General features: G+C 32.4%; 2 protein-coding genes across 5 annotated transcripts; one reads left to right on the top strand and one right to left on the bottom strand.

The window, feature by feature from the left end:
* Nucleotides 1–6,226: 6,226 nt before the first annotated feature.
* Nucleotides 6,227–8,989, bottom strand: LOC101206212 (zinc finger A20 and AN1 domain-containing stress-associated protein 8). 2 transcript variants are annotated; one of them, XM_031883772.1, is made up of 3 exons: nucleotides 8,827–8,989; nucleotides 8,561–8,646; nucleotides 6,227–6,950 (listed from the first exon to the last, which is right to left on the bottom strand). In XM_031883772.1, exons 1-3 carry the CDS (start codon nucleotides 8,972–8,974, stop codon nucleotides 6,444–6,446), a joined length of 741 nt encoding a protein of 246 aa, XP_031739632.1. In that variant the 5' UTR covers nucleotides 8,975–8,989; the 3' UTR covers nucleotides 6,227–6,443. The 2 variants fall into 2 exon arrangements, with proteins under 2 accessions (XP_031739632.1, XP_011653588.1); XM_011655286.2 differs by having other exon boundaries at nucleotides 6,227–6,963; nucleotides 8,827–8,918.
* A 424-nt stretch (nucleotides 8,990–9,413) lies between these two features.
* Nucleotides 9,414–18,370, top strand: LOC101205967 (zinc transporter ZTP29). 3 transcript variants are annotated; one of them, XM_004142073.3, is made up of 12 exons: nucleotides 9,414–9,875; nucleotides 10,691–10,749; nucleotides 11,468–11,560; nucleotides 11,661–11,750; nucleotides 11,852–11,930; nucleotides 12,141–12,196; nucleotides 13,220–13,276; nucleotides 14,132–14,172; nucleotides 14,486–14,553; nucleotides 14,877–14,933; nucleotides 15,027–15,144; nucleotides 18,120–18,370. In XM_004142073.3, exons 1-12 carry the CDS (start codon nucleotides 9,812–9,814, stop codon nucleotides 18,163–18,165), a joined length of 828 nt encoding a protein of 275 aa, XP_004142121.1. In that variant the 5' UTR covers nucleotides 9,414–9,811; the 3' UTR covers nucleotides 18,166–18,370. The 3 variants fall into 3 exon arrangements, with proteins under 3 accessions (XP_004142121.1, XP_031739631.1, XP_031739630.1); XM_031883771.1 differs by having other exon boundaries at nucleotides 9,857–9,875; nucleotides 11,481–11,560; XM_031883770.1 differs by lacking the exon at nucleotides 9,414–9,875 and adding an exon at nucleotides 10,542–10,559 and having other exon boundaries at nucleotides 11,481–11,560.
* The last annotated feature ends 1,313 nt before the right edge of the window (nucleotides 18,371–19,683 follow it).

A 19,683-nucleotide genomic window follows, 5' to 3' on the forward strand; every position in this document is an offset into this window, starting at 1 on the left:
AAGATGTAAAAAAGAAAAAAAAGAGTTGAACAAACCTGACAATGGGGTAAAGAATTGTTCTTATAAGTTTCCGTTGACTGAAATTTGCACCAGAAAAAAAAGTGGAAAATCCCACCTCTCTTCCCAATTCATTTGTATTAAAACATTGCAATAATTATTAATTTGCTATACAACAGTCTATTTACGCTTGTGTCTATTACAAATGGATTGAAATAGAATGTATGAGATAATATATATCACTTTTGTCATGCATTTATCAGATAGTATAAGATCTAAAGTTTTTGAAAAATCAATGCATGGATATAATGGTTTAGTTAATATGATTATATAGTTTATGATTTTAACTAATATATACAACTCCATAAGTTATGTGTATAAATTGATGAGTTAGGACAGCAGATCAACTGGAACTTTTCAGGTAAAACCAGTAGAATAAGAAAAGATGAAGAAGAGATGAGGAAGGGTTTTGAAAGGAAGAAGTGTGTGAAATGAAGAAAGTTTGTTGAGGGCTTGACTAATGTTTTGTATGTGTTGAAAGGGTGAATTAAAAAAAGTAAAAGAGATTATGGAAGAAAGTAAATGGGGTTTAGATGTTCAAGAAAAGAAGTAAAAGGCGATGGAAACTGATGTTTGTATGGGAATTGAAAATAAGGGTTTAATATATGGGATTAGATTAGGGCACCGTCAAATTGCGGTGAAGACGGCCAATGAGAAACAGAGGGCCTTTCAGATTCGGAGGAATGTGACCGACACGTGTCGCTTTCCTTTTTGTTACCTTTTGCACTAATAACCACGTAAGACGACGAACAAACAACGTGGCTTTGACCACAAACACACCAATGCCCCAAATATCTCTTTATATATTTCAACTTTACAACTAATCTCCCACCATATTTTACTATCCAACTAAACACAAAAATCCTTCTTTTCTCCTTAACCTCCAAAATTATTACAATTATTCGTGGATAACTCGAGTTATTTCATATGAAGCGGAAATCAATATTATATTATTAAACAAATTATTTTTTTCATTATATTTTTTGAACAATAACGATGTATGTAGCAACATCTTTTTAAAAATGGTAAAATTGGCCAAATCTATATATATATATAGATCAAATATCACTAATCCTATTCTACAACCTCAAAACATGTTTTTCATATTTTCTTAAAAGAATATAAGATAGCCTTCCTACTACTACAAACCGATTATTTTAGAAATATCCACCGATCTCGACATTTTGTTGATATATATTTACGTTAAAATTTAAAATCGTCTATTCTTTTAAACACAAAATTTCAATCGATTTTAAAACTCATACAATTTGTTAACTTTTTCCCAAACACAATTAGCTACATACAATTGTAAACCTAACTCAAATCTTAAGCCCTAATAAGTCCATGATCGTTTTTATATATACTTTGTTCCAATCAACATATTTTTCAAAAACATTACTACCACCATCGTCATGATCGTGTATAAATTGCTTCAAGCTAAAAGTCGCTCTAGAAAGTAATTTAGAATTAGGGAATGCATGGGAACGTTGTTTAAATTGAATAAGTATATAAAAGTTTTAAAAAAAGGGACAGAAAAGGTAAATACGAAGAGGAGAAGAGGGTTTTTATGGAGGAGGAAAAATCACACGATAATCCATATAGAGAATAGAAAAAAAAAAGTTTTTTAAAAAAAAGAGAGAAAAGAATTTTGTTAAATTCAATTGAATTTTCCAATAAACTTAATGGGAGGAATCGCCGGGAAAGTGCTCGTGTCGCCTCGAATCCAAACAAACTCTAAAAACCCTCCATCTAATTAACCAATTAATTAATTCCCCCTTTGCATAATATTTCTTCTGTTCTATTTTTCTTTTTTCTAGGGTTAGGGTTAGGGTTTTAACAGCTGCATGCCTTGTTTCACTGTCATCCATCCAATATGAGAATGTATGCATTTTTCTTTTTCTTCTTTTTTTTGGGATCTGAATTGTTTTCCAATAAACAAACCCAAATTGGTTGTATTTGATTTCTCTTAATTTTATGAATCGTTTTTCTTATGTTGGTCATTCAGCTTTTGATTTTATTGGGTTTGAACTCTTAATTGTTCAAATTACTTTGTAAATTGAGCTAATTAATGAGTTAGTTAAAACTATAATCTAGGTCAAACAAATTCATCCAGTTGTTTTTATTCTTTAAAAGAAATTATTTTAGTGAAATCATTTATCTTGGGATATACTCAAAAAAAAAAAAAAAAAGAAGTGTTATTGGGATCATTTATAATGGCCTCATTAATTAGGGCAATCTTAGTATTGTTTCTTAGAAGTTGGCTAAATTACTCCCCATCAATTAGGCTTTTTAATTGCTAATTACATTTTCTCCCATTTAAATTTGGCCAGTTAATGAGTAAATTAAGGAGGATTTATCCAATAAGACATTATGAATACAACACAATAAGGTCAAAGTAAACTTAACTCAATGCTTATTAGGATGACCTTTCATGCAACAATGTTGTATTAATAATTAAACATAGTTCAATTGATTGATATAGCTCTATAGTTAAAAGATTTTATTTATTCGTAAATTGAATTTACACTTCTAAAATTGATATTTTTTTTAAAAATTAAGTATTACGGAAAGAATATATTTTCTTTTTTTATTACACAAAAAAATTATGTTCGTAAATATTAATATTAGTGTAATTTACATTATATGATCTTCACACTACACTCTGTGGGATCGTAACGTAAGAAAAAAAAAATTGCCACCCATATTAGTACTTTCCTTCAGTTTGGTTTGTATACTTTCTTGCTCCGAAATTTAATGAGAGTACTAAGAAGTATTAATCTAGTTGAGAGTTTTTGACACATCTATTAATTTCTACGTAACTTATTAAAAATAACACAACTCCGTTACTTTATACGTGAAAAGAAAAGTTTGACCTATTATACATTGATTATTACTATTCATTCTTTAAATTTTCTTTTGAGTAATTATTATTATTATTTTGTTAGAATATAATTCTAGTATATATTATTTGAGTTTCATTTTAAAAATTAAAGGTCTAAATTTAGTCAATTTTCTTTAAATAAACCTTAAAGTTAATTTTTTAATTATCAAATTAGTTTTTTTAAAAAAACAATTTGATCAATGAAAGAAAACACATAATAACATGAATATGATTTAAAAATATACCAAATTAAAACTAATAAACTTTTTTAAATTAAAACAATTAACAATAGGCTTAACTCTATAAACTATTTCTAAAACTGTACTAACACCAAATTTGAAATTTAGATATTCAAAATACAAACACTAAAATATAACAAATTCCAAAATATATATGAATATTAATAATCTAATTATTTAAAAGAAGAACAATAAATTGTTGGCAATATATATGTCAAGTATTAAAAATTTTAATTACACGTCAAACATTTTTATCGATACTTTTAGATTATCTCAAGTATTAAATAATGAATTGACATTTTCAATATTTCATAAATAAAAATGATTTGTTTGAAATAAATGTGAAAAGCTTAATTATGAATACATTAAAAAGTTTTTAATATATATTTGTTATCAACAAAATTGAGATCTCACATCTTTGTAGACACAATGATCACACTTTAAATTTGAAGTATATATTTTGTGCATCAAAGTTCACATTTTATTTCTTTTAGTTAAACACCAATTAGATATCAATTAACAAATCGAAATTGCAGCAAATCTCGAGTTATATTCGGCTCTCGACCACCGTTAAACAAATAATCAAACTTAGCACATAATTATTAAATTATATTATTGTACTCTTTCTTCCATGGATATATCGACATTTTTATCTTTTCTAATTCCCATAAAATTAAAATCAAATTACAAAGGTTTTAACTAATTAATTCAAACTATTAACTTTTCCAAGTTTACTCAAAACACAGTTTAAATTGATTCAATTAATATAAAACTACAAGTATTATTATCAAGATAATGATACAGTTATTAATTATCAAATGTTGAATTATTGATACAATCTATTAGAATTAGTATAAATTAATGGAGGATATTTTTAGATATGTTTCTTCCCAATTGATTATTTAAAGTTGATAGAGTGATCAAGTTGCATGGCGTTCCCTCGACAGTCCCACCAAAAACAAAAGACAAAATAGAAAAGAAAAGAATATATGAAATTATAATATATATATATATATATATATTATGTATAATTATACTTATAATTATAAATTAAGTGAGACAAAATTGGATGATGAGTTCAAAATTGTTAATTCCCACGAAACATGCATCTTCAAATGGCATGTGCATGGCATTGTCTTGTTCTATGCAATCCCATAAAAATTAATCACTAAAATTCAACCCATTCTCTAATTATGTTTCTATATTTAAATATATATAATCTCACAAACCCTTCAAATCCTATCATTATATATATAAATATATATATATATCTTTAATTTTCCCAGGATTATTTTCTACATTTTCATATGAATCTGGAGGACCACTCAAATATAATTAACTAGCTTTTACTGCCTAATAGTATATGCAATGTTTACAGTAAATAATTTGATTTTGTCTCCTTGGGACGTGGAGTTCAAATCTCTCATCCTTACATTATTAGGGGTCGAAATCCAAAATGGCTTAGCCATGTTGCTTAATTGTTTGAAGAGATATACAATGATTCCAACTTAACTTAGATATCTTGAGAGTGAATTTCTAATTGATTGAGTTATATACTTATATTAATGCATCAAATATATAATAGTTCATTGCATTATATATGTACTTTGAACCTAAACCAACTTAAATCTACTAATGAAGTATATGACTTGTGGAGTTTTATTTATAAAACCTATAAATAATTAAATTTTATATTACTGATTAAAGACATTATTATTTCTTCATCCAAATTTAAATTTTATATTAGGAGGAAAAGTAAGTTTAACTAAAAAAATAATCGATTAATACTTCATCGATTGAAGGTTGAAGATTCAAATCCTTCCTATATCTCCGATAATAAAACCAAAATTTGAGTGAAGTCATCGTATAAAATTGTCCAGAGAAATTGACATAATCACAAAAGTACATAATGAACGTAGGTCGTTAACTTTACCAACTTGCATGTATAAATCAATGAATAAAGCATGAGTACCTTTTTAAATGTTAGATGATGAAACTCTTCGTAAATGTCTTAGAAAAATACAAACTTGTGTACTAAAAATTTCGGTCGATCCAAATTTTGGATCAACTAACATACCGTATGGGTTAGTGACTAAGTAGTCCGAACAACTTCACCATTCATAGATTGATCAATGGCCATATATTGGGCTACAAAGAAACCTGGAAGGCTGTAACTATGCAAAATGTAAGTCATTAATTGAGTCCAATTCAATAGCAGCTAAAAAGGCAGTCACTGTTTAAGCAATTGGCGATGGTGATATTTTATGAATACGAATGGAATCCATCAACAGTCCTATTTTTGGCTTCTTCTATTGGAGAAGTGGTCCACTGACCTCAGATTCCATTGCAACCCAAAAGCTTTAACCCTTTTCCTTTTTGTCTACTTTCCTCTCTCAAATATCAGTGCCAGTTTCTTTCAAACATAGAAACCAAAAATAGAATCTTTCTTTTCTACTACAAAACTACTTTTTCACAAAACACTATCTGACATTCAGAATCACTCAAATTTTAATGTAAATAAACATACTATGCTTAAAGAGAGATCAACCGTTCACCTTTAAGCTTCTACTCACTAAAGTACACACAGTATGGTTAAATTGAAACGGCAATATATACCATTTAACAAATTAATACGATTCAAATAACTAATGCTATTGAGGTACAAATAAGTTTATACCAATTCAGATAGAATATAGCTAAAACAGGCTAGAGTTTGATGTTCACAAAAGAGACTTCTGGTAAGATACTACCAAAATACATGGATTAGAAAAAGACACTTCCATGTTAAAAAACACACGGCAACTGAACCACTATGCCCATTCACTATGATTGCCAGTGAAAATCTGGAATAAAATGTAGCAGCTGAAAAACAGATACTGCTGTTTTGGATTTCAAGTGAGGTTGAACATCTAGAACAAGGAAACCCCTTGACAAGTTGATGCAAATTAAGATAATAAGTACAGCTTGGAAGATCAAACATAAGGGCATAGGAAAATAATAAACAGCAAGGTCACTCAGTCAAGAGAATGGCTACAAAACACAGAGGAAGCATTAGAAGGCCAATAACGATGATGTCCATTAAGACAAGCACAAACAAAGAATCACAAAGCAAATAGAACTTTCAGAATTCAGATATATTGTAACTGCAATCTCTTCAACATATATATGAACATAAAGCAAAAATACATAGATTTGCAGCATATCATAATCCCATCTCACACCTGGATATGAACATCAATTTAGGACACATACATGTCAAGAGAAATCTAGATCTTATCCAGCTTCTGAGCCTTGACAACAGGATTGGCTTTGGATATGGCGTTTTGCGCAGCCATGTGATAATCAAAGGGGCAGTCATGTTTGTCAGAGTAACGATGAACTGCACAAAATACATTACCACACCGACAATTGAAGCCTGTTAAACCAACACGCTTTTTGCAAGAGTTGCAACGTTTTGGACCCTCACTTGGTTTCTCACCCTCCACAGATCCCATTGCAGGCAGTGCATGTGATTGAACAGTCTTCGGTTCCACAGAAATGGCACCATCGGTAACACTTTCAGGTACTTCCACACTGCCACTAGATGATCCATTGACAAAATTTTCAATAGATGAAGCAGCAAGTTTAGCCTGATCTTGTTTCAGCATCATATCTTTATGACACTTGGAGCACATGTTCATAGTGGCTGCACTACCAAAGAAGCCACAGTTGTTGATGCAGAGGAAGGGCCCTTCCGGGGGAGCTTGGCATCCAGCCTCATCATGGGGATCCATCTTTTAGAGTATACTGCATTAAAATCACTTAAAAAATACTCAAAAAGAAAAGATATAATTTAACACGAGAATGACCTAACTCCAAGAGTGGGGCATAAAGCTTAAGGTATGGCTCAAAAAATCACATAGGCCAATAACTTGGAATATGAAATATCTCATGTGGTTCCTACCCTGCAAACATTCTAGACTCAGGAATCTGGTTCTACGTACCACTCCTGAATGTGTGACAACGATACATGAGAAAGATTGAGATATTTTTTCAGGTAGCCAGAAGTAAGCTTACCGGATGGGGTGGGGTGGGTGATACCTCTACAGTTAAGTTAATTTTTTTTTCTCATAGATCTATGAGAATGTCACAGCGCATTACCAGACAACTACATTCGTCCACATACATGTAAGCATCTAAATAAATGGCCACATATACAACATCCACACACAATAATTATAGTTGAAAGTAGTGGGATGCAATATATCCAGATCTGCCATCTAAAATTCTGAAAATTGTAATTGCCTCCAAATGCTAATTACATATTTTCGTCCATAAACTTTGGTATATACATCACTCTGGTCCTCTAAACTCACTAGTCACTACTATTCCAAAATCAAAGTTTGACAAGAAACTAAATATTCATACAGTAACTCTATGCTGACAATGAAAAATTAATCACGTCAATGCCTCATTATCAAATTAATAGCTAGACTTGAAAATAAAATAGTTAGATCAATGAAATTTGACTAGTTTGGAGATCGAGTACATGGCCAAAACAACAAATCACTGGACAAACATTTGCCAGTTTAAATTGTTCAATCCTCTAACTGTAATACCACATTCACTTTCAGCCATTGAACTTTTAAGCACTTGAGTCAGTGAATATAGGGTGGGGGTGAGACCAGCAAGTAGGATGAAAAAAAAAAAAGGAATTCAGCAAGCCCAAGTTCCATCCTCTTCAAATTCCCCTCTTAAACGTCTCTTTGTCTCCCACAGGAAGTTTGTTGACGAAAGTTAACTTAATGCCATAAGGTCTCAACCTCAATCTTAAAGTAGTTTTCTCTCTTCACTTCCAATAGTAACTTAATAGACTAGTTCTAGCACAAAACAAAGGTGTTAGCTACAAAAACAGTACCTCGCATCATCTAAGGTAAGAGCATAACAAAACTTATGCACAAGATGCTAAGGCCGAGACTGATGGATCTCCTCGTTGGTATATCTCATCGAAGAGAATACGCAATTCATTTTTAAGAACAAAGGTAGTAACCCAGTCTAATATTTTGAGCTTAATTTCAGAACCACTCTCATTTTCTCTACACTTCTAGCAACCCAATTGTAAAAAAGAACTGTAATTCAATCACCATATAGAATCAAATGAAATTTCAATACGTTTCATTGGCAGATAGAAAAAACAAAAAAAACAAAAAAAAACCCCATGTGCCTCCGTGGATCAAATAACAGAAACGATTATATATATAAAAAAACCCCAATATAGAAGCTTGCAAGCATTACCCAGAACCCCCACTCTTTTAATTCATACGCTAACAACAGAAGAACAGAGGTTAAAAAAATTTGAACAGGGGAAAAAGTGTTGAGAGAAGGGAAGAACATAAGCCCTAACCTGAGGAAAGATATCTCCGAGAGAGGAATCTTGCTTCTGGATGTGGATGGAAGAACTCAGAATCCCATGGAAAAGTAAAACCCCAGCTTCAAAATGTAAACAATTATAACAAACAGAAAATCAGGGAGGAAATGGAATTACTCATACATGATCGCTTAAACAATCAAATAAAGATTTAATCCAAATAAATTGGCGCAAAAATAGCAAGAATTCATATATATACACACAAACATATATATATATATATTAAAAAAAAGAAACCTAACCTGAAGAGTTCCTTTTTGAATGAGTGAGGAGAGAGAGAAAAAGGAGAGAGGGTTTCTTCTCTCTGCTCTGCTCCTTTAGGCTTAGGATGGAGAAAGTAAATAAAAAGAAGATTATCCCTTGAAGTGAACCCCTCTTTACACGTGCCATCTTTCTATTCGTTCCTTTGTCTTCTTCCCTTCCCTTTTATAATTCTTAATTCAATAATCTGCTTCATTTCTTGTATCAAATATTTTACGTAGTAACCATTTTTTCTCTTTACAAAAACAAACAAACAAATTAAAATAATATGAGACTTGGTTTACTCTTCAATTTAGTACATTCTATACATTAATTTTGAGACTACAACACTTACGAAGAATACGATGCACTATATATCACTTTAGGGCTTGTTCAAGCTTATGTCTATGTACACTTTGAACCTTCCTCAAGTCATCGACTTATTATCAAGTCCATAAAATGTTTCATTCATTCACTGAACTCTAAATTTTTACTGATGTAAAAAGCAATTCAATAAAGAAAGAGGGAATTGGTAAGTTTAAAGGGTAAATAAGAAGATATAAAAAACAAAAAAAATTGAAGTTTTAAGGAAGGAGTGAAGAGAGAAGAAATGGGAAGAATTAAGTAAAGGATAAACCAGTGTGTAAGATAAACAGGAATGATGGATACAACAAGAAGAAGGTAACCAAAACCAAAGCAAAAAGTGCCCGACTTTCTTGGACTACTTTGCTAAACCATCTCTTTCTTTCGCCATAAAGATTCTCTCCGAAACCCCTTTAATCCACTTTCCTCTAAAGTAGAAGAAAATATTTTTATATTTGGTTCAATAGCAGCGGCAAGTTTCTCGCTGCTTGCAGAATATAGTCAGCTCCTTCAACATTTGTTTCTGAATTTCTAAGGTTTAAAAGCCCTCGAATCGTTTCGGGGGTTTTTATTGCTGTGATTACAGACGCCTTTGAATCCAGGATACAACTCTACTAAACTTACATGGCTTCTCAGGTGTTGGTAGCTTTGGCACTTTCGCTTGTGGGTGGATTCAGTACTTCTCTAGGTTTGTCAAGTTTATTCGTGTAATTTGTTATGTGGGTCTGCTTTCATTTCAGTAATACGTAATGGGATTCTTTGTAGAGTTCGTTGGGTATTTGCTTGGTTTCTTTTTTCATTTCTTTTTTGTTTCTACCGTTTGTTCTTCATTCTTGATCATCTTTGATTATGTTTTGAAGTATTTGTTAACTGGGTAGTGAAATGTTTCTTTAATCATATGTCAAGAAGTAAATTGATGTTTGGCAAATTAGTTATGATTGTGCTTCATCTAGTATTTTCAGTCTCAAAATTGTGGATGCTATATTGTTAGGATGTATCTATCTGGTCACGAGGCTTTGAAGTGGATCAGCTTGTGAGAATCATGGGAAATTGTTACTGCCGATGCTTTTCTTGACGATAATTTTCTTGTTTTGACTTCTTGAAAACCATTTTCTCAATTGCCGATAACTGAGTTCCCCCGTTTGGCTACTGTGCTCATTCACGTGGAGAACACTTTAAAGTCATATGACTTCACGTGTTTTTATTATTTCACTGGTCCCATTTTTTTTCTCCAGAACTTCCCTCGTTTCATTCTGTGAAACAAGTTTTATGAGTCCTATTGTACACAAACCATTCTACTTTAACTTTCCATCATCCATGCTTAATTTTGACAAAGAAGAATCAGGATGGTCTCCTATCCTCTCTCTCTGGGGTGGGGTTTGGAACTTGGTTATTTTCAATTTTTAGTGGCACAGCTATTGAGCTTTGGCACCTGCTTATCACTGATGCTCCATAAAAATTTTAATGCATTAGACTCATTTCTGTTCATAACATTTGGAACAGGTGCACTTTTTGTGGTTCTCAGCGGGGCTCCAAATTTGAAGATGCTTGGTCTTTTACAGGTGATGCTTGGAGGTTTTCTTTTTTGGTTCTTTTGGAGAGGGGGGGCTTTGTAGCATAAATTCAATGCTAGAATATTGTTCATTGGTTCTTATCCAAAAAAGAATATTGTTCATTAGTGGCCATAAAAGGCTAATCGTTTTCTGTCATTTCTACTTTGTGATCAATGAAAATTGAAAACAAATTTCATTCTTATGGTTACTATACAGTTTTGTCATGCCTTACACCTTGCTTTGCTTATGTGAGGATCATGTGGATTCTTCCTCAATATCTTTAGAAAATGCTAAAATTGAAAAAAAAGAAAAAGATAAGAGAGAAAGGAAAGAAAGAAAGCATAGAACTAAACTTAAAAAAGGAAGAAGAAGATGAAAGGGACTACCTTATCTTTTAAAAAAGGTGGAAGCTGTGCTTTTTCTTCTTCTTTCCTGTTCCTTTTATCCATCTTTGAAGGAATGGAATAATGTCCAGGATTGAATCCAACTTAAACTCCAACAGTCCAACTCTTTCTAATTGTAGTAATTTAGCATGAATTTAAGTAGCTAAAGTTTATATTATGGGTTACTACAGTATAGTATTATCTTTTTAACTTTAAAATAGCCATAATTCCTGCAATAAGGAGTGCTGTTAAATACAATAGTTTCTTACCATGTAGCCATTAACTTATTGTTAAAGTTGGTTATACTCCATGGATTAGTCTAAATTACCAAGTCTGATATGCAGGGATTTGCTGCAGGTTTAATGTTGAGCATTTCGTTCCTGGATTTAGCTCATAATGCTATTAACTCAATTGGATTCTTAAAAGGAAATCTTTGGGTAAATAATTATTCAGCATTTCATCTGATATGTGTTATTAGCCCTTATTGAATGATTTCAACTATTATATTTATGAAGTGTCTTGTTATCCGTGCTGCAGTTTTTTGCTGGTGTAATCTTCTTTGCCTTTATTGCTCACTTTATTCCAGAACCCTCACTTGGTCCTGTTTCAGATACCAAACGTAGGAAGGTTGGTATTCATTCTAATCTAAAATCACTTTCTGATAAGGCTTTCTAAAAATGAGTAACATTAATTTTATCTCTAGAGTTTAACTCTATATTGGATAATAGGACAAGGACGAAGGTGGCAAGGATATTATGAAAAAGCATCGTCGTCAGGTTCTGTACAGTGGGATAATAACAGCAATAGGTACGCATACAACTGTCGTGTTCAAATGGTATTACTTTATGTTCTCTATCAATTTGTCCAAGATATGCATAGGTTTCTTTAAACCCGATGGTCAAGCTAGTTGAGTCATGAATGCTTAGAGAAACACTAATGTTGAATAATTTACTTTCACCATTGAACCACACATCCTGAAAATTAAGAACATCGTTAATTTAGTCTAATGAAATGCAGGAATAAGCTTACATAACTTTCCAGAAGGGATGGCTGTTTTTCTTGGATCAGTTAAGGTATACCTCAGCATATCCCTTCATTAATTCTTATTGGATTATGTAGTTTGATATCCAGTTTAAAGATACTCAAATAATAAACTCCAGAAAAGGTATTATTTCCTGCTTCAGAAAACTATAAATGTTTTAATGTTGGAGTGTTGCTTATTCATTTGTATCAGAAGCATATGACATGGACAAGGAGCCTATATTCTTATCTGTGAGGTTTCAATACCCAAGCATTCGGAGAGACCTGGACTCTCTCAAAACAACGCTCACAAATTCTACCGATCCCCAAACCATCTAAATCATCCTATTAATAAGCCTTCACTAACCAACTCCTACTATATATATATGCTTCTAATATATTCATACTATCCCTATCCCCTATCATTTTCCTACAAACACTCCAAAAAATACTGTTACTTTCTCCTCTCTTTTTTCCCCTAGAAAAGGATACATGACTTTTTATTAAGGAAATGAGAAGAGACTCTAATGCTCTTATACAACTAAATACATAAACCAAATCACAACAGTGATGAAGAAAAAGAAGAAACTTAAAGATATAAAATTATAAAGGTGTAATTAAAGCAGGCCCTTTCAAACTTTTTGGAGAGAACACTTTGAAGAAGACTTGAGCTGAGTCAAGTCTTTTTTTAATAAGAAGCGGAGCCAAGTCAATATGGGAATACAAAGTTTGAGTAGAATGCTGAAAAATGCAACGACTTCTTAACATCCAAATCTCAGAAAGCAGGACCTTGACAACATTAATCCATAGTTATCAATATATATTAATTTTCACTTTTCATCCAAACAGTGTTGTTGAAAGCAATATTTTCAATCATTTATTTAATAGCCAATGAAATTATGGTAAACTTAGTTATCGATGTTTATTATTTTTACAACTTCCATTCTTCATTGATTTGGAAATTTGAGAAGGAAGAACCACTGGGAAATCATTGGCAATCTTTAAATTTTGGTTCTTCTGAGCCATATTGCCTATATTTGCTGACACCAATCAAGTTTCTTTTTAATGTTGTATAGGGTCTTCGTGTTGGTCTGAACTTAGCCCTAGCCATTGCCTTGCACAACATACCAGAGGTATTTATTCTCTTGTTATGTAGTCAACGTTTATCCTTTTCTCTGGAAGTTGGTGTCCTTGTCATATTTAGCATTTTTCTTCATTGGATTGTATGGATTGATAAAGCAATGGTATGTAACCAGATAGTCTTTGAATAAATGATATGGCATACATGGAGTGGAGTAGATGTAGATCTAAGATTATCTGGTTCCAAAAGTGTGAAGTCAGGTTGCACTTGCTCTTGGAGAGGGGAAAGGGAAAGGGCTAGAGAGAGAGATGTAAAACTCTGTAAAGACGTCAATAAATTTTAAAACCAAACCTAAAAGTTTGTTATTTTATTTATATATCTATTTATTTTTATTTTTCCTTAACTTTGAATATTGCATCACTGGTTGGTGATTGTTCCCTAGCATATTTGTGACGATTAATATGAAATTTATTGGTCTTAACAGCAAATGTTGTACTTCTACCTTTTTCTCTTTTGTTCCAAATCTTTCGTTCTCAGTTTTGGACCTTCTATCCCCTTAAACAAATAAGAGCTCGATAGGTGTGTAGAAATGTTTGTTTTAGGTGTCATAATTATAAATATTATCTTATGGTAATGAGAAATCAAGAATCTAACGTTCCTCTCACTTGTTGGTTTGAAAATTTATTGAAGGCTCAATAAGTAAAATTCCATTTTAGATTGGGAGGAAATGACTTTACTTAATACCATGTTAAGTTACCAGTCAACCTAAAAGCTTAAGTTGATGAGTTATGTTAATAGGAAATCAACAGCAGACTACTTGATGCCAGTGGAATAAAAATGAACAACCATGGGAAATACTACATGTAACTTATCGATGTTAGATCTTGACTCTTGTATTATTATGCAGGGTGTAGCTGTTGCACTTCCTGTTTATTTTGCTACACAGAGGTTAGTGGATCATTTCAGTTTATGTTATGAAATGGGGTAAAGTCAGTGTATGATGCTTTAGTTAATCATTCTCTCTCGTATGAAATGTGTTGTCGACTGACTAGTTTTCCAATTAATTCCCCTCGGTCAAACTATAGTTTTAGACACTTATTAGATGATGGGTTCAAGTTTTCTTGTTGGTTCTATGAAATTTTTGCTCCAAATATTTTTAGCTCAAGCTTTATTGTTTTCACATCTTTCAGATTTTCATCTTATCCAATTTAAAGGATTGAATATGGTAAATTTATTGTTCTTTTTTTCTTTTTGTGCTTAGCAAATGGCAGGCATTCAAGTTGGCTACGCTCTCTGGCTTTGCTGAGCCCCTTGGTGTTGTAATCGTAGGTAAGCGTAAGTCTAACTACATTAAACGAACACTGAATCTAGATGTTCTTGATCTGAAATACACGCTGGATTTTCTAAGTGTTATTCATGTATTGCCATATTCAATCAGTTTTAGATAGCAGTATCATTTCTGCCTTAAAGTATGTAATATTACAACCAAATGCATTGATAATACTGGCAGATTTGTGGGATTAACTGCCATTTTAGCCATCACAAAAAAGATGGGTTTGTGATATGGAGAGTTTAATTAGAGGCTTATAAGTGTTTAACCAATCCTTTGCAGACGTGTAAACAGTTGATATTTAAATGCATTTTGTCTGCAGCCTACTTATTTCCAAGCAGCTTGAGTCCTGAGATTCTTGAAGGTCTACTAGGATCTGGTATGGAAAAATAGAAAACTTGAATTAGAAATTGAAGGAACACATTTTTAATTCTTTTAGACATTGTTTTATTCTTTGCATTTGACGTTTCAGTTGGTGGAGTAATGGCGTTTCTAACTCTGCATGAAATGCTGCCTTTGGCTTTTGATTATGCTGGACAGAAGCAAGCTGTGAAGGTAGTCTTCTTAGGAATGGCTTGTATGTCGGCAAGGTAAGAAAAAACATGGAAAAAATAAGCCAACTATCTTTTGATGCGTTACCCTCTTTCTTTTGCTGCATCTTAAACTGAATTTTCCATCAAAACTCACAGATTTTTATGTAGTTTATATTCGAGACCTGCTATGGTATCTGCCAAAGAATGTATTGTATATTTCAGAAAGAGAGATTGGTTTTCTTAACTAGAAGAACTACCCATTACAAATAAAGAAAAAATAAGTTTGGTAAATATAATATAATACAACCAATACAATAAAATATAATACCAAAAGGAAATAATCAACATTCCCTCCTAAGCTGTTGTTGAATGCCACTTTGGAAGGCCTTTATTTAACACATCTGCAATTTGTTCTGTTGTTGGAAGGTAGGATATGCATATTACTCTTGCTTTGATCTTTTCCTTTACAAAGTGTTTATCAACTTCAATATGTTTCGTCCTGTCATGAAGGACTGGATTATGAGCAATGGAAATTGCTGCCTTGTTATCACAGTAAATTGCTGCCTTTTCCTTTGCAATGAAGGACTGCATTGTTTGAGTTAATCTCAATTCTTCCAATAGTCTTCTTATCCATATACCCTCACAAATAACATGAGCTAAAGCTCTAAAGTATGCTTTTGCACTACTTCTTGCAATCACCCTCTGTTTTTTACTTTGCTAAGTAACAAAATTTCCTCCAGCAAAGGAGTAGTAACCAAAAGTGGATCTTCTGTCACACCTGCCCAATTAGCTTTTGTGAGATGATTGGGATGATCATGCCTTTTAAACAATATGCCTTTTCCTGAAGTACCTTTCAAATATCATAGTATCCTATAAATTGCATCAAAGTGAGTTGGTCTAGGAGCATGTAAGAATTGACTTGTTGTTCTAACTGCAAAACGATGTGAAGACGTGTATGAGAAAGATATACAAGTCTCCGCACAAGTCTCTGGTACTCTTCTCTTTTCTTTATATCATTTTTTTATTGCATCTTCCAATTTGAGTGCATGCTCAATGGTAGTTTCTGCAACCTTGCTACCAAGTAAACCTGTCTCCTTTAGTAGATCAAGAATAATGCCGCTTTTGGACCTGAGAAACTCCATGCGGAAGTACTTTAAGGTTCCTAGGTCTTTTGATTTGGAAATCATGATCTAACTTTTACCTCACGAAAGCCAGCTCTGTCTATTCATTGCCTATAAGAATGATATCAACATAAACTACTAAAGTCATAATCATATGATCAACTTGACTTTGACTGAATTTATAGCTCATGACTGTTTTTTCAAAGCATTCAAACCAGGCTCTAGGAGACTGTTTGAGACCGTATAATGATCTCTTTAACTTCCATATTTGACCTCTAATCTCATCAAATTCAACATTGAGGCCAACAAGGAAAACTTGTAAACACGATTGTCTTCTATAGACTTCCACTTGTATGAATCAAAGAGATCATCCAGGTCTTGCCGAATCTTTTTTAGGGAGTGAAAGCATTGCGCCACCGAGTTACTCCTTGGCGTATATCTCCTAATTTGAGATTTAACTCAAATACCTATGATTGATTGCCTAAATCAGAGTACATCTGTGTCACACTGTCCCACAATTCCTTGGCAGTAGAGTAACACATGTGATTACAACTATTAAACCACCAATTAATCCAAAAGCTTAAGCTAGTGGTTGAAGGCACAAATTTAATTATATATCACCAAAAACAATTGATGTCTTCAACCATGGAGTTTACAAGCCTAGTCTTAACCATGGAGTTTTTAGCGCCCCATGCAGCAAACAAAGGGTCGTTTGGTTTTGGGGCAGTTTTCTCTCCGATAATGGAGCCAATTTTTCATTGTCCACGAATATACAGTCTAACACTTTAACCAACAAAGAAAGTTGTCTCGAGTAAATCGAATCGTAGTAATTTGGATGTTGGGGCTATTGGAATGGATAAGATTGTCAACTTTAGCCATAGGTAACTTAGTATTTGACATGGCTGAAGCAACAAAGGTAAAAGAACCGAGAGACCAGATCTGAAAACACAAACCAAACTCGCCACCGACAGCAGACAATGGTGGAATCGGCCAGTGGAAGACTTAGAAAAGGGTGACCGACGAACCACGACGAACAATCACAAAAGACCAAAAGAAAAAAAAACCAACTTACAGCCAAAAATCACTACTGATGGCGGTGATCGGTCGAAATAGAACGACCGAAACCTCGAGAGGGCGGAGCACATGGGCTGTAAGAGTTTTACACTTTCTTAGGTTCTAAAATATTAGGGTTTTGTAGGCTTTCACAAACCTTCTTTGATACCATGCCAAAAAATGTAATTTTGTGTATATCTACAAAGAGAGAAGAGTTTTCTTAAATAGAAGAAAACCCATTACAAAGAATGAGAGAATAAAATTGGCAAATATAATACACAACCAATACAAGAAAATATACAAGAAAAGAAATAATCAAGGGATTCAATAAAATATAATACAAGAAAAGAAATAATCAACGCATTAAAATTTTATACGATGAAAACAACTTAACATTATCCCCCTTGCTGAAATGAAGGTGAATTAATTTCAACTTCATTACTTCTCCCAACACCTTCAATCTAAGACGTATGGGTGTCGGACATTTGTTGGAAACGGATTTGCTCGGACACGCTGTGACATGCCAAATTCAGTGTCCTAACTTTTTTAGCATCCTTCCTCCGGGGAAAAAGGAAAATGGAAGTAAAGTATAAAAAAACGAAAGAGCTTTTTACCAATGGATATCAGATCACCTAAGGTATTGTCTGAAGTTAATAGTTTTATGACAAAACGTACTTAAAGTAATTACGAGCTTCCATTTGTTGGGATCTTGAATCTCGTTCAGTCATTAACAGATAACATGAAAATGAATGAGAAATAGATGGTTTGACATGAATTTAGTTCTTTCAACAATTTGCGCATCTCTTTGTATATGATATGTTTCCATCTAATGTCACAATCACCCATTGGTTTTTGCAGTCTTTATTTTCTGGAAATCAGCTTGCCGGAGGATTTGAGCTTATAGTGTACCTGTCTCTTCTGTTCCTTGCCATTTCTATGCTGTAAATTTCCTGGGAAAGAAGAACATATAGGGGAATAAAGCATTACCATTTCTATGTCACCTGACATTTGCCTCAACAATCTAATTCTAATTCTGTGTATAATACACATTCGAACTATTGACCTCATTTAAATGAATCAATGGTCTCAATTATTGGTTCATTCTCATATCTATGGTTTGATTTGATGGCCCCATCATTTATTTTTTTACATTTTGATATGTTTGTTTATGAAGAAGAGATGATCAATTTCTTTAAAATTCCTTCTGTGAAGGGCCTTCCTAGTTTGAGCTGAGATGGCCTCTGTACTTTGCATTACAAAGGAAAGTAAGTGCAAATTGAAAGATGTGCAAACTGCAAACCTTATGAAGGGATTCCTCTCTTGTCAACTTTATTTTATTTTATCCTTTTTTTCCCCCATTGAGTGAAATAAAGGCAATTCTTGGAAAGAAAAAACTACTTAATCTTTCATGAAGTTTTTTTCTTTTACCCTTCAAAACTTTGTTTTTGTTGGAACCATGAAAGAAATTTCATACAAGGGAGGTTGTGTTTTTGCTTATATAAAATAGATTCCTTCATTTTTTAGCAAATGCAAGACTTTATTTATACATAACAGTTTGAACATGATAAAAGTGATTGTCATTAACAATTTTAAAATTATTGTTCAACATAAAATTTTATTGATTTTAGACTGCAAAATTATAGATAAAATAGAATAATTGTTTAAAACGAAAAGTGGTTAAAAATATTTACATAAATAACAAAATTCTACAATGGATAAAAGTCATCTATATTCTAAAATAGCTAATGAAATATGATGAATTCTACGTAACTACAACACAAAAAACTTATATTATACAAAATGAAAATCAACATACACCTAGATTCTCGAACACTAAAATATCCAACATTGGTTTTGATTCTGATGAATTTTTTTTGTTGATGGTTTTTACATCTCCTTGGAAACAAAGTAAATCATATAATAAAGGGAAGTATGAAGAGATTCATGGGATATTGAAGCTGTCTATTCCCCATATAACTTTCTTGTGGTTCATTTGATTGTATTTTGTTTAAAGTTGGGAATAAAGAAACTAAAGTAACTTATAATAAAATCATAACCTAAGAAAGAGAGAGACAGTGTTTTCTCATCCAAAAAAAGATATTGAAAGCAAAACCAAAACCCAATCCTTTTTTTTTTCTTGTAAAACCAAAACTTTATTGGGAAGAGAAAAAAAGAAAGAAAGAAAAGATAAGAAAAGAAAAGAAAACTTTTTAGATTCAACAATGTTTCAACAGTGTGGACTGATTTCAATTCATAGGACCCAACTATTAACAGATATTCAAACCAAATTAAAACCCCATACACTAATTACCACTTAGTTATTGAGTTCATCTTGACCCATGTTGGAAACTTGCATGTTTGTAGTCAATGTTTCAACTTTGAAAACATTTCAAAGTTTAGTTCACAAACTTTTATGTTTGTG

This window comes from Cucumis sativus, chromosome 4, assembly GCF_000004075.3.
Source record: "Cucumis sativus cultivar 9930 chromosome 4, Cucumber_9930_V3, whole genome shotgun sequence".
NCBI classification, from domain to species: Eukaryota; Viridiplantae; Streptophyta; class Magnoliopsida; order Cucurbitales; family Cucurbitaceae; genus Cucumis; species Cucumis sativus.

Coding starts and splice junctions, on each gene's coding strand:
- LOC101206212 (XM_031883772.1), bottom strand. CDS start 8,974: ATGGCACGTGTAAAGAGGGGTTCACTTCAAGGGATAATCTTCTTTTTA. Junction 8,647..8,826: donor TTCAAAAAGGAACTCTTCAG/GTTAGGTTTCTT, acceptor TACATTTTGAAG/CTGGGGTTTTACTTTTCCAT. Junction 6,951..8,560: donor TCGGAGATATCTTTCCTCAG/GTTAGGGCTTAT, acceptor ATACTCTAAAAG/ATGGATCCCCATGATGAGGC.
- LOC101205967 (XM_004142073.3), top strand. CDS start 9,812: ATGGCTTCTCAGGTGTTGGTAGCTTTGGCACTTTCGCTTGTGGGTGGA. Junction 11,561..11,660: donor TCTTAAAAGGAAATCTTTGG/GTAAATAATTAT, acceptor TCCGTGCTGCAG/TTTTTTGCTGGTGTAATCTT. Junction 14,173..14,485: donor GTTTATTTTGCTACACAGAG/GTTAGTGGATCA, acceptor TTTTGTGCTTAG/CAAATGGCAGGCATTCAAGT.